At 44.9% G+C, this 13,966-nt stretch overlaps 1 protein-coding gene across 1 annotated transcript; it reads left to right on the plus strand.

Moving 5' to 3' along the window:
* Positions 1-12,612: 12,612 nt before the first annotated feature.
* On the plus strand, positions 12,613-13,739 carry LOC307052485 (uncharacterized protein). The gene is made up of 2 exons (XM_079703409.1): positions 12,613-13,064; positions 13,665-13,739. The coding sequence occupies exons 1-2, from the start codon at positions 12,694-12,696 to the stop codon at positions 13,687-13,689; spliced, it is 396 nt and encodes a 131-aa protein (XP_079559535.1). The 5' UTR covers positions 12,613-12,693; the 3' UTR covers positions 13,690-13,739.
* Positions 13,740-13,966: the final 227 nt, after the last annotated feature.

Raw genomic sequence — 13,966 nt, forward strand, 5'->3', positions numbered from 1 at the left:
GTCTAACATCATATGACAATAGGAACGTCCTATGCAATAAAGGGCATTTTCCAAACCTTTCCTGGATGTTTGAGTTAATTACATTTTTCTATCTATGCATCTATCTATCAGTCATCTACATCTGTATCTTTCAAGGTTTGTGAACAAGCTTTCACGTAAGCGCTAGAGACGTCCGCCAGCATTTTCCAGAAGGAGGCCTGGAAATTGCTGGGGACTTCTCACAAATAGGGAATGGCCACAACCCCTGCCACACAGACTATGCGCGTGGCCCTCCTGACTTACTCCCACTCTCTCTCTGAATTTCCCGAGGTCTGAGATGAGGGTGCTGGCTGGAGGCAATGACCGCGTGCAGGCTGAATCTTCTCCAGATTCTGATTCTCTTCCTGGGCCTATCGTCCTCAAGCACAGTCTCCATGTCCCTGGTCACACTGATCTCTCTCCTTCAGTCCTTCCCTCCCTCCCTCTCCTGCCTCCCAGTGCAGAGAATACTTTTTTACATTTGAGACGACATTTATTTTTTGTGCACAGAATTCTCACCTGTTCTACAGTGGCCTCTGTTTTGAACATTCCAAAGCTGAGAATTTTCTTTTTTTCTCCCTCATTTCTGCTGAGTCTTTACCTTCCTAATGCAGTGAACTCAGAGTGCCTAGCTGACTGGATGGGGAAAAAAATCTGGGAGCAAAGAGAAATAATAAAAGAATATAACAGTTAATTTTTCTTAGTGTTATCCAACTATATATTTTTTAAATTTTGGAATAATATTAGGAATATTCTCTTTATAAAAAACTGAATTATTGGGCTTCCCTGGTGGAGCAGTGGTTAAGAATATGCCTGCGAATGCAGGGGACATGGGTTCGAGCCCTGGTCTGGGAAGATCCCACGTGCCACGGAGTAACTAAGGCCGCGTGCCACAACTACTGAGCCTGCGCTCTAGAGCCCGTGTGCCACATCTACCGAGCCCACGTGCCACAGCTACGGAAGCCTGCGTGCCTAGAGCCCATGCTCTGCAACAAGAGAAGCCACTGCAATGAGGAGCCCGTGCACCACAGCCAAGAGTAGCCCCCGCTCACTGCAACTAGAGAACGCCCGCTAGCAGCAACAAAGACCCAATGCAGCCCAAAATAAATTAATTAATTTTAAAAAATTGAATTAGTTTCAAGGGTACAATGTATAAAAGTACAATAAAAGCCCCCCTTCATTACCCCCCCAACCACACTCTCAAGCTGGAATAGATATGCTGTGATACAATTTATAGTCGTAGTACTACTACTACTCCCACCACAGCCCAAATCCTCTGAGCCAGGTGCAGCAGCTTCCTTTCACAATGCTAGGACCCGCCACAAGACAGATGATAATCCCTTTGGACATTTCAAGGAGCGGCACCAAGGCAACAGTACCTGGGAAATGCCACTGACAGCTCAGAATATCCATGGCATGTCTAGAGCCTAGGCACTGCTCTCGCTCTGGGAATGAAGGTCCAAAAAGCACATCGGAGAATGTTCATAGTTGTAAACAAGCTCCACCTTTGAAACACAATCTACATAGAACCACATATACAAGCCTGCCCAATGGATGAAGCCAAGGTCTCCTCCATGATTGCCCTTCTGACAACCTTATTGTCTCCTCAACCATAAAAGGTGAACTTCAAACTCACGACCTTGCCTTGTCACCAGAAACATCCAAGCTTGGATCACTCTTTCTAAGACCAGATACTTGCTCTCTGAACTATTAGAGACTTGTCACATACACAGAAGTAGAACAGGATTATTTCTATCTACCTGGGGACCTGGAGTCTTTCACATTGCTCCTGTTAAAACTCTCAGAACAGGAAACGTTACCTACAAAGGGTTCAAGCTATGACACCCCCAATTTTCACAAACCTCCTCATCTCTTGTGAGTCACATGCAGCCAATTCCAGGAATTGGAAACATGGTTGTGAGGATGAAGCTGACTTTGGGGCTCCCCTTGGATATGGTCTTCCAGACTTACCAAAAGGCCATTAAGAGGAAGGTTTACCCCACCTCAGGGAAACCCGAGGCAGTACTTGCAGTCAAGGGCTGCCCATGGCTTCTGAGCTACATCCAAAAAGAATTTCATACTGTACCTGGATCTGCTGAAGCAATTCCTGACTGTCCGAGAGCCAGCATGTACCGCTCCTCAACTGCCTCCATTGTGGATCATCAGTAGGGCTGTCAGATTTACTAAATAAAAATACAGGATACCCAGTTAAGCTTGAACTTCACATGAATAATAAGTCATTATTTTTAGTATAAGTAGATCCTATGTACTATTTGGGGCATACTTATCTTCAAAATGTACTCGTTGTTTTTCTGACATTCATATTTAACTCAACAGCCTATATTTTATCTGTCAACCCTACTCAGCAGAAATGATGGAGGCTTATAGAGATCCAGGAGATGCCTCAGCGCCTCGTCAGCTTTTATTTCTACGTCCTGGACAGCGAGCACGAACCTTCCACCCCCAGTCATTGGCCATAATAGAGGATATTCTCTGTTTTAGAGCTTTTTCTACTTGTCACTGTTATTATCTTCCTTGTTTTAAAGAGATGTTTATTTTTTCCCAAACTTAATAGCTCATCCAAAAGTATTTCAAAGTTCATTAGACAAGGGAAAAACCACATGGTTCTGAAAAGTGAAGGAAACCGCCTGGTGTTTAGTAAAGAAGTAGTAGGGAGATTGAAAAAGCCAAACTTAATAAGCAAATCTCTCCAAGGGTATTTTCAGAGCTTGATACCCTCCCACACCCTGAAAATATTATTACATCAAGAATGTAGAACTGCTAACCAAATGTAAGGCTCCCATATGATTCTATCAAACTGAGGATGCTTCTTTACTAAGCAGTGAGCACACTTGCTGCCCCAGGGACCTTGGCAGTTGCAATACAGAGCTCTTCCCTTTGGGATGGAAACAGCAAGTTTTCCTGTGGTCTACACGCTGGCCCCAAAAATACTACACTCCCAATACTTGTCAACTTTAAGTATTTTTCTACAGATCTCCATTTTTCTGTTACTATTTGGACTACATCCTAGCCTTGACATTACATAAATTGCATTCAGAAGCTATTTTTAAAAGTTGGTAGGAAATCTTAAATCTATAGCTTACAGTCCCTGGCTTACTTTCATCCAGGTGCATAAGGGTTTTCAAAACTCGTCAGGTTAGTTACCCCGTATCACAGCCCCACGCTTTTGTCAGAGATATAAAAATGGAACATGGTATTTAAGGTTTTAGTTGCAAAATCATCAAGCCTCCCAGACAGAGGCAATAGAGCAAAATCATTACAGAGGCAGGGATTTTGATTTGCTCCAGTGTCTTGGGCAAGTCACTTGGCCTCTGTATTTATTGGTACTTATCTGCACTTTTCTGTCCCTTGGGGGTTATAATTGTACCTAGTCCATGGGTATGTTGTACAAATTATCTGTAAAGTAGTTAGAAGAAACCGACACAGAGTAAGCACTCCACAGACATTGGCTATTAGCTATTGGAAATATTTCTCCATGAAACAGATTACTTTATCAGTGGATGACTCGGTGGGAGACAGTGAATCACAGAATCACAGCATGTTGAAAGTGACCTAGTTCACACTCTTATGTGAAAAAAAGAAAAGTGTGCATGCGTAGAAAATGTCTGAAAGTTTACATAACAGATAGTTAATCATGTTAACTTTGAGGATTAGAATAAATCAGGAAAGGAGGAAAGAAAAACTTGAGTGTCATTCAATTTCTACATCATTTGTGTTTCTACACTGAGACTTTGAATACACTGGAAGTGCAATTTTTTTTAATGTGGCGGGATAAAGGTTTTCAAGTTTTCCTGATACATCCGTATTATTATTTCAGAATTGCTGGCATTTCTTGCCATCTTCGGATCTACACCCATTTGAGTCAGTGGGCCATTCTGGACGGAGGAGATAATAGAGCAGAAGTGAAGTGAGAGAAAAGGAGAGAAAAGATTTTCTCTTTTCTCTTCAAAGAGGAAAGGTCTTTGGAATGGGAACAACTCACAACCAAACTTTGGGGAAAGGATGTGATGGAAAACGAGACAAACATCCTACCCCTGTGATGAGAAGGATGCCCTGGGCTGGATGGAGGGAGGTCAGAGGTGGCTGGACAAGGAAACCAACTAGGGAGAAACACACACAAGTGCAGAGCAAACACCCTGAGGCCACTCAGCCTGACTCCATGCAAACATGTGTCCAGCAGCCAGCCCTTCACCTGTGGCTCCCCAGCTAAACAGGTACCTCGGGGGTGCCAACTCATTCTGAGTCCATTATGCCTGGCCACTCATAAACCTCTGTCTAACTTGTGAGGAGTAAACTCTAAATGTTTATGAGGAAATTGGGGAAGGAGATTGAAAGGTTACTTAAATGGAAAAAAAAAAAGTTCAGGAAGGCAGGATGGTAGAGAGACAAGAAAAGGACCTTAAAAGATAGAAAGGATTTGCCAAAGAAGAGAAAGAAAAAGAAATGATTCCGAATGGGTTAACCTGCAGCTAGGAAGTTAAGGAAGATTATTGACGTGTGAAGACTATGGAATGAAGTGACTAAAATTTATCAGAAGTTGCTGAGACTACAGTAAGAAGCATGATTATCAAATTATGAATTGGCTGCAATAGCATTCTAGGGGGACACTAGGAAGGGGAAGCAAATGTTCATGGGATGACAGTGGCAGGTGGAAAGTTGTTTCAGGGGAACATCAGTCTTGCAGAGTGTGTATCAGAGGAGGGCAAGTGTGAGCAAGCAAGGAAATACTAAGTGTATACGGTTCCTTCACTGAGTACACCCAGCCCCGTGGTCAGCCTTGAGAACAAGCAGGACTTCAGGTACTGGAGCTACATTTCATTCATCAAGACTTGAGAAGACACCCTTAACTCAGGTCTTCTCTTCAAACTCCATCTTTCCTTCTTGACCTTCATTTGGCCTCTTCCCTTACCCTCAAGCTGTGGACTGAGGCCACAGAGCAAGATGGGTCACTAGTGTCCTCCATCCCCTAGCGACTGTGGTTCACATCAGTGGAGTACCAAAGGCAATAACCAAGTAACAGACACAAGAGTGTATGAAGACAAAGAGATTCTGATAAGGCTTTCTGTGACAGTGTGGGCCGAGTCGGCTGTATATGCCTGCTATCACCTGAATGATGAGCAGCCTTAGGGGAGAAGTGCTCAGAAGGCAGAGCCTGGCTCTCTAGAGGCTCTGCGTCCTCACAGCCCACTCCAAAACCTCAGTTGCAGCTTCGACCCCCAATCTCTCTCCCTCTGCTTACTCACAGTTTTTGAAGTCTTCTTTCCTCCACATTTGTCTTGAGAGGTGGGGGAGGAAGATGAGCTTCAGGCCAGCTCAGACTCCCCTGGGATCCCAGCAGGATGCCTATCATTAACCTCCCACCTTCTAGGAAGCTCCGAAGATCTCCACACTTGGGGGAGTTTTCATTTCATCTGTGCTTCAAATTGCTGGCTGGAGATGGCCTGTTGGAAGGTGGCTAAAAGCAAGTAGGAATCTTCGGGGAGCCTGGCCCTTCTCGACTGTCAGACATCTTCAGGGATATTCTAGGAAACGTTGTTTGTTCTAGAGAAGGGAGGGAAACAATCCAATTGTCCAATAATGCTTGAATGGAAAATAAATGATGCTATACGCATGTGATGAAATAATATCAAACAGTCAAAAATAAAAGACCTAGATCTATATGGACTGATGTGGATAAATCTTGAAAAGATAATATTGATTGAAAGAAAATAAGATAAAGAATCTTAGAGTATGATAACAGGTATGTAAGTATTTAAATATTTAAACCAATTCAACATATTGCTTCTATATATAGAGATGCAAGAAAATAAACTTTATCCAAAGAACACATTATTTACATTTAATATGTTCATTTATGTAGGAAACCCAAAAGAACCCACAGATAAACTAGCAGGAACTAATAAGACGGTTCAACAAGGCAGACAGATACAAGATCAATAAATTTTAAAAATCAATCAGGCTCCTCTACACTGGCGATAACAAATTAGAAACTGTAAAAGAAAATAAGAAAAAAAGAAGATCTAAAAATAGTCACAAGAGCCATATAAATTATTTAGAGCTAAGCATACGTAAAAGTAAATATAACTAACAAACTGAGTACGACCACTTAAACTCCGCCCAACCCAAGGATTAGAAAACGACTGTTCTTACTTTATGAGAACAGGCCCTCTTCTTAAGTAGCAGATCAGTAAGTGAGAGTGAATCAAAGAAACACAGCATTGGAAAAGTCAGCTTGGCCAAGCCTCTCGATAGCACAGACAGAAGCTGAAGCCCAGACAGGTTGAGTGACTTGGTAAAGGGCCCAATGTCCTGACTCAAGGACTAGCATTTTTCACTAATTCGTAAGACACAATCAAATTCAGTACCTTGGAAAGAGATGGGAAAAAAATGAAGAAATCAATTATATAGTTCCTCATCTTTAAGTACAGAAATAGCCGTGACAAAATTACAGGTATTGAGGGAAAATGGAAGCGCAGAGTTTAAAATGTCAATAATCCACAGGGAAACTGGAGACCATTTAAAATATTAATATTAAATCTCTATATAAAAGACATTAAAAGATCTCCAATCAAAGTGTTCATTTTATATCTAGGAATAAACCTACCTAAGGAGACAAAAGACCTGTATGCAGAAAATTATAAGACACTGATGAAAGAAATTAAAGATGATACAAATAGATGGAGAGATATACCATGTTCTTGGATTGGAAGAATCAACATTGTGAAAATGACTCTACTACCCAAAGCAATCTACAGATTCAATGCAATCCCTATCAAACTACCACTGGCATTTTTCACAGAACTAGAGCAAAAAATTTCACAATTTGTATGGAAACACAAAAGACCCCGAATAGCCAAAGCAATCTTGAGAACGAAAAATGGAGCTGGAGGAATCAGGCTCCCTGACTTCAGACTATACTACAAAGCTACAGTAATCAAGACAGTATGGTACTGGCACAAAAACAGAAAGATAGATCCATGGAACAGGATAGAAAGCCCAGAGATAAACCCACGGACATATGGTCACCTTATCTTTGATAAAGGAGGCAGGAATGTACAGTGGAGAAAGGACAGTGGTGCTGGGAAAACTGGATAGGGACATGTAAAAGTATGAGATTAGATCACTCCCTAACACCATACACAAAAATAAGCTCAAAATGGATTAAAGACCTAAATGTAAGGCCAGACACTATCAAACTCTTAGAGGAAAACATAGGTAGAACACTCTATGACATAAATCACAGCAAGATCCTTTTGGACCCACCTCCTAGAGAAATGGAAATAAAGACAAAAATAAACACATGGGACCTAATGAAACTTAAAAGCTTTTGCACAGCAAAGGAAACCATAAACAAGACCAAAAGACAACCCTCAGAATGGGAGAAAATATTTGCAAATGAAGCAACTGACAAAGGATTAATCTCCAAAATTTATAAGCAGCTCATGCAGCTCAATAACAAAAAGACAAACAGCCCAATCCAAAAATGGGCAGAAGACCTAAATAGACATTTCTCCACAGAAGATATACAGACTGCCAACAAACACATGAAAGGATGCTCAACATCTTTACTCATTAGAGAAATGCAAATCAAAACTACAATGAGATATCATCTCACACCAGTCAGAATGGCCATCATCAAAAAATTTAGAAACAATAAATGCTGGAGAGGGTGTGGAAAAAAGGGAACACTCTTGCACTGCTGGTGGGAATGTGAATTGGTACAGCCACTATGGAGAACGGTATGGAGGTTCCTTAAGAAACTACAAATAGAACTACCATATGACCCAGCAATCCCACTGCTGGGCATATACCCTGAGAAAACCATAATTCAAAAAGAGACATGTACCAAAATGTTCATAGCAGCCCTATTTACAATAGCCCAGAGATGGAAACAACCTAAGTGTCCATCATCGGATGAATGGGTAAAGAAGATGTGGCACATATATACAATGGAATATTACTCAGCCATAAAAAGAAATGAAATTGAGCTATTTGTAATGAGGTGGATGGACCTAGAGTCTGTCATACAGAGTGAAGTAAGTCAGAAAGAGAAAGACAAATACTGTATGCTGACACATATATATGGAATTTAAGAAAAAAAAATGTCATGAAGAACATAGGGGTAAGACAGGAATAAAGACACAGACCTACTAGAGAATGGACTTGAGGATATGGGGAGGGGGAAGGGTAAGCTGTGACAAAGTGAAAGAGCGGCATGGACATATATACACTACCAAACGTAAGGTAGATAGCTAGTGGGTAGCAGCCGCATAGCACAGGGAGATCAGCTCGGTGCTTTGTGACCGCCTGGAGGGGTGGGATAGGGAGGGTGGCAGGGAGACGCAAAAGGGAGGGGATATGGGAACATATGTATATGTATAACTAATTAAATTTGTTATAAAGCAAAAAAAAATAAAAAAATAAAAAATAAATTTAAAAAAATGTTCATTTTATAATAGATATGGTATGATACAATTTATAATAGATATGGTATGAACCTTTCCCTTTCATGGGAAAGGTTCGGCTGGGAAACAGGAATTGTTCTTGAAAACGGGGCCTGTGCTATTGCAGAGACTGTGCTGAACCTAGGTCCACAGAATGCTCTGATGTCATCATTGAGGTCACAGAATCCTGCTGTGCGCCTGGCAACCTTGCAAACTTAACAGCCCTGGTGAGCACTAGGCAGCACTGCTGGTTCACTAAGTGGTACAAGTTTTTCAGCCATTTAGGAGACTTGACTATTTTTATTTGTATTGAATCATTTCAACGGATTGCCCAAGAGCCAACAAGGGCCAACCTGTAGGGAAGAGGAGGAGTTGGACATCTCTTGAGGCATCTTCTAAGGGAGACTTCTAGTTGGGACGATGGAACAGCGACAAAAGAGGAAACGTCTGGAAAATGAAGAGTCCCAGGAAACTGCCGAGAACGGAGGAGGTATGTGGGGGGCAACTTGTCTGGGGCACATGGGTTTCTGCCAAACTGAACCTTCTCTAGGAAGCGGGGGACTGAGAACGTGTGTCACCTGTGAAGAAGGGAGCGAGAGACCTTGTCTCACTGATGCTGCCGTATCCATCCGGAGGCTCCCTGTGGTGTGAGACGGCACAGAACGGCCAGATGCCCCTGGGAGATGGGAGGTCAGCTCCGCTGGTCTGAGGACTCTCTCCTGAGGCAGCCGGGCCTGGAGCTTTGTCGGACTCACAGCAGGCTGCATCCTGCTTGCACAGACCTAGAGGTGCAGCTTTTCTCAGTCCCCGATTTCTCTCTGATTCTCTTGGATCTTTCCCTGGGGTCATGAGGTGGGGAATGTGAAGGATGCAAGGATGCTGAGAGAGACCCATGAGTTGCTTGGCCTCTTTTACCAGAGTGGAAAGAGAAGCCCCATGAGCTGAAGGCCCTGTTGAAAAATATCTTGACAAGTGGAATGCAGTTCGAAAGAAGATTGTTTGTCTAGGGATGGTGTCATATTGAAAGCAAGGAGGTTTTATTCCTTCAACAGGAAGAATCTCCCAAAGGAGATCAAGGGAAGGGAAGGGTTTTCCAGAGACTGAGACCGCGTGGGCGGGGGTGAGAAATGTCCTCAGGGTCCTGCGGGGAGCTCTGAGAGCCACGGGCCACGTGGTGCCTGCGTGCATTAAATGTAGGCGAGTAGCTTGCCCTGGGAGAAGGGTGGTCACCCCAGAGCTACAGCTAGAGGCCTCTGCCCCAGATTAGAGCCCACTGGCTCCTACCAGGCCCAGGGCCCTGGAGACTGTAGCATGGGCCCTGGGAATGGAGGTCTACACAGCAGGCAGATTTTCAGGCAGTGGCTGGGACAGGCTGGGGAAGGCAATGACTGCCCCTGACCATTCAGAATATTTTTCGCTATGTTCCTGAGTGTGTGTGGGTTTGTGAGTGTCTGTGTGTGTGTGTGTGTGTGTGTGTGTGTGTGTGTGGTAGTGAAGAGAAGAGCAGGATGAATGGGGGTAGAGTGCTTACCAGATATAAAGTCTGCGTGGTACAGTTCTTGTCACCCTGCCTGGACCTGGCTGACACTCGGTGTACGTAAGAGTGTATACAGAATTCTTGTTAGGGGTGTTTTATGAGACAGTAACTCATACACCCATGTACACTCTGATACAGCAAAAATATCACACACCCCACATATAACTTCCTTATTAAACCACACACAGCACATGGAGGTATATACACGCATCCCTCCTGTACTACGTTCTCATACAACCCACCTGTATCACAATCCTCTCCTCCAACACCAAACGCTGGAGATGAGATATGTACATAGACACACACACTATATATATATGACACACACACACACACACACACTCTATATATATGTATCTCCTCAACTCTCGCACAAACACAGCTAACTTCAGCCATCTCTAAATACCTCTATAAGAACCAGTCACGTGTCATACACACCACACTTATAACACATTCTTGAGTAATGCCAGACCCACTTTGTACAAACCACAGTAAACCACAGTCTCACTAACCCATGTCAGGGTTGCCAGATAAAATATGGGCTATCCAGTTCAATTTGAATTCCAGATAAACAACAAGTAATTTTTCAGTATCAGTATGTCCCAAATATTGTATGGGCCATACTTACACTAAAAATAAGTAAGACCAAATACTGCATGGGAATACTTACACGAAAAAATTATTCTGGGTTTATCTGAAACTGAAATTTAACTGGGTGCCCTGTATTTTTGTTCGCTAAGTCTGGCAACCCTTATGTACTTACCACCAGCTGAAATATTATATATTTATTGTAGTTTTGTTTAGTGTGTGTCTTCCCCTACTAGAATGTGCAGCCTTACCAGAGACTACAACAATGGAAGAGTGCCGGATACACAGGAGTAGCTGCTTACTGAATCTTGGTGAATCAATGAATGAACACACACCATAAATACAAGCCACACCATGTAATGAGGAAAAGTTACATGTCCCAGAATTCCTGACTTGTGAACAGAAACCATGCACACAAAGGCCACAGACAAAGATAGACACATCTGCACTGTGCTCCCCACACCAACCCCACACTTACCACAGACTTAACTGATACACATCACTCACTCTTCCCACATACTCACAGTCACCACCGAGGCCTACATTACCAACTAGACAGCGAGAGAATAAGTATTGATTGGAATTAAATCCTGGAGTATCCACTGGGAACCACACTCTCAACTGTGTGTATTCACTGCACCTGACACGTGCCAGACACTCGGTAAATATTTGTGGACAGAGGACTGATGAACCCACCCTGAGCCTTTCATTCCTCCCTCAGGAATCTCGAAGTCACAAGAGGATCCCCCTCAGCTTGGATCCACTGTGGTGGCCAAAGGCTGCAGCCCTGGGGCAGGGGAGGTCTCCTCTGCCTCTACATACTTCTTCTGTGCTTCTACTCTGCGCAAGCTCATCTACGCTGGTAAGGGCGCGGGGCTCCTCAGGTGAGGGGTTGCTTGGCTGTGAGGCAGGAGGCACACAGATCACAGGGAGGCTGAGAGGACATCCAGGATCATCAGAGGTGATGAGGGCTCTGTGGAAGAGCCTGGGCAGGATGGCTGAGCTGTTACGAGGGAGTGGATGCCAGCTGAGTCTGGGGGGGTGGTGTGAATACTGGTACTACCATGGTGGGGAAGTCAAGGAGCAGGGGCCGGAAAGGTCTGGGCTTGAGGTGGAGGGAAGAGGGACCAGATTAAGCATCTTCAGAGGAAAATGTAGGCTTTGTCTTTGCCTTTGCTTCCAGAGAAGGACAGAGTTCTGCATCATAGACCTCCAGCCTGAGAGCAGGACCATCCAGCTCAGGTCCACACAGCTCACACATACATCTGCCCTCCAGGCACAGCCCTTCTCAGAGCACACATAAACCCCAAGCACCACAGCCCCATTCCACAAGTAATGCACCACCGATATTCCCAAAATCACACTCCTCGTCGTACACGCATCCATCCGCATCGCTCACATACCACAGCCCTCACCACTGTACTCCACACCCGTGTATACAGACACCGCTCCAGTATCCCCCCCACGCACATGAAAAGCCCACAGATGACACCAGATACACCGCTCTGTCCTACGGCCAACAGACACCAAGCTTATGACATAGCTACGTCATGCAAATGTCCCTCTCGCATCTACCACACCTGCTCCCTCAGCTTCCGGCACGGTCCATGCATGTTATTATGGTTTTAATTTCCTTTTTCAGGAATCCGGAGATTTCATCGAGACACTGCCCACCCTACAGCACCACTAGCCCAGGTTCAGGAAAAAGGGGAGACCGCTCCCCCATCACAGTGTGTCTCCTCCTCACCCTCTTCACCCTGTAAGAACTATCTGCACCCAGACAAAGAGGAAAGGGGCATGAAAATATACTACATGCAGGTACAAGTGAACAAGGGTGTAGCTGTCTCCTGGAAGACAAAGAAACCCTTGGAGTTGCCTGAAAAGCAGCTGACGATAGAAGAAGTGACCCTTCCTGAGAATGCGTGCACAGTAGGCACTTACCCCTCTGATGTGTTCACCGAAAGCCTCCTGTCTGACAGTGAGCCCACTGGGGAGGAGAAAGAGTATGAGGAAAGGGCAGAGCCAGGCAGCCCATCAGGGTCACCTGCAGTCCAGGAGAGACCCAGGGCCAAGACACCGGACTGGATGGTGACCATGGAGACCGGCTTCAGGTGCATGGCCTGCTGCCGGGTCTTCCCCACCTTGGAGATCCTCCAGCAGCACGTGAAGAATGGCGTCCTGGAGGGCTTCAGCTGCCGTGTCTTTCATCTCAACATGGCCAGGTGCATGGATAGTGTGGAATTCGAGAGCACCCCTGAGGAGGAGGGCAGTGTGGAACCCGAGACCACCTCTGAGGACGAGGAGGACGAGGAGGACGCGGAGGACGAGGAAGAGAAGCTAGAAGGCCCCAGCCCGAAGAGACCCCGCAGGCAGGGTCTTTCCTCTCTTTTGATTTCCACACAGCAACTGAGATTCATGGGACAGAAGATCCTGGACACGGTGTGGCCTTGGAAGAGGTAAGGCTTGAGGCTGGCAGTCTTCTGAGCCTATGTCACGAGGGCCCAGAGGAGTCTAAGGGAAGGGGCCGCACACATGTGCTGGTTGACCTAATGGCTCTGCAGTTGCATCAACTTGGGACACACCCAGCACTTCCAAAGGAATTGAGCTCTGTTGACTTCAACAAGAATGTGGAGCCTTTTCCTAGGAGTTTTCTCAGGGTCTGCACGATGGACCTCAACTCCTAGAGGACGTACCGCCAGCAGCTCCTTCTCGGCAGAGAGAGCCAGGAGTGGTCTCAAGAGAGGACAGGGGCCCTTGCAGGACCGGAACTTTGAGGTCTGAGAGCCTTCGGCCTGAGCTGAGATCTCACCCGGACCACTGTACCTAGCCTTCTGTGACAAAGGGGAATATGAAAGAGAGTCACGTGGAAATGAGGTTCCCCGAGATATGGAAATGTTCCAGAACCTTCGTTGCGTGGTCGTTGATCTGGAGCCAAGCTCACTGTGGTGTGTGTGGCTCTGAGCGTTAAGGCAACGCTGGAGGGTAACCCTGACCAGCAGAGCTTGTAGTGCTGCTTGTCTCTTCCTGTTCTACCTCATTTGTTTTATCCCTTCCAGGGAGAAGAAAGGACCCTCGGGATAGTAGCAGACAGAATGCCGTGGTCTGAAGGAGGATGAAGGGACCGGCACTCAGTCTAACATCATATGACAATAGGAACGTCCTATGCAATAAAGGGCATTTTCCAAACCTTTCCTGGATGTTTGAGTTAATTACATTTTTCTATCTATGCATCTATCTATCAGTCATCTACATCTGTATCTTTCAAGGTTTGTGAACAAGCTTTCACGTAAGCGCTAGAGACGTCCGCCAGCATTTTCCAGAAGGAGGCCTGGAAATTGCTGGGGACTTCTCACAAATA

Source organism: Hyperoodon ampullatus (genome assembly GCF_949752795.1).
Source record: "Hyperoodon ampullatus genome assembly, chromosome: 4".
In the NCBI taxonomy this organism is placed as follows: domain Eukaryota; kingdom Metazoa; phylum Chordata; class Mammalia; order Artiodactyla; family Ziphiidae; genus Hyperoodon; species Hyperoodon ampullatus.

Bases quoted from the DNA above. Each gene is read 5' to 3' on its own strand.
- LOC307052485 (XM_079703409.1), top strand. From the start codon at position 12,694: ATGGTGACCATGGAGACCGGCTTCAGGTGCATGGCCTGCTGCCGGGTC. The intron at 13,065-13,664 runs GTAAGGCTTGAG...TATCCCTTCCAG, and splicing joins ACGGTGTGGCCTTGGAAGAG to GGAGAAGAAAGGACCCTCGG.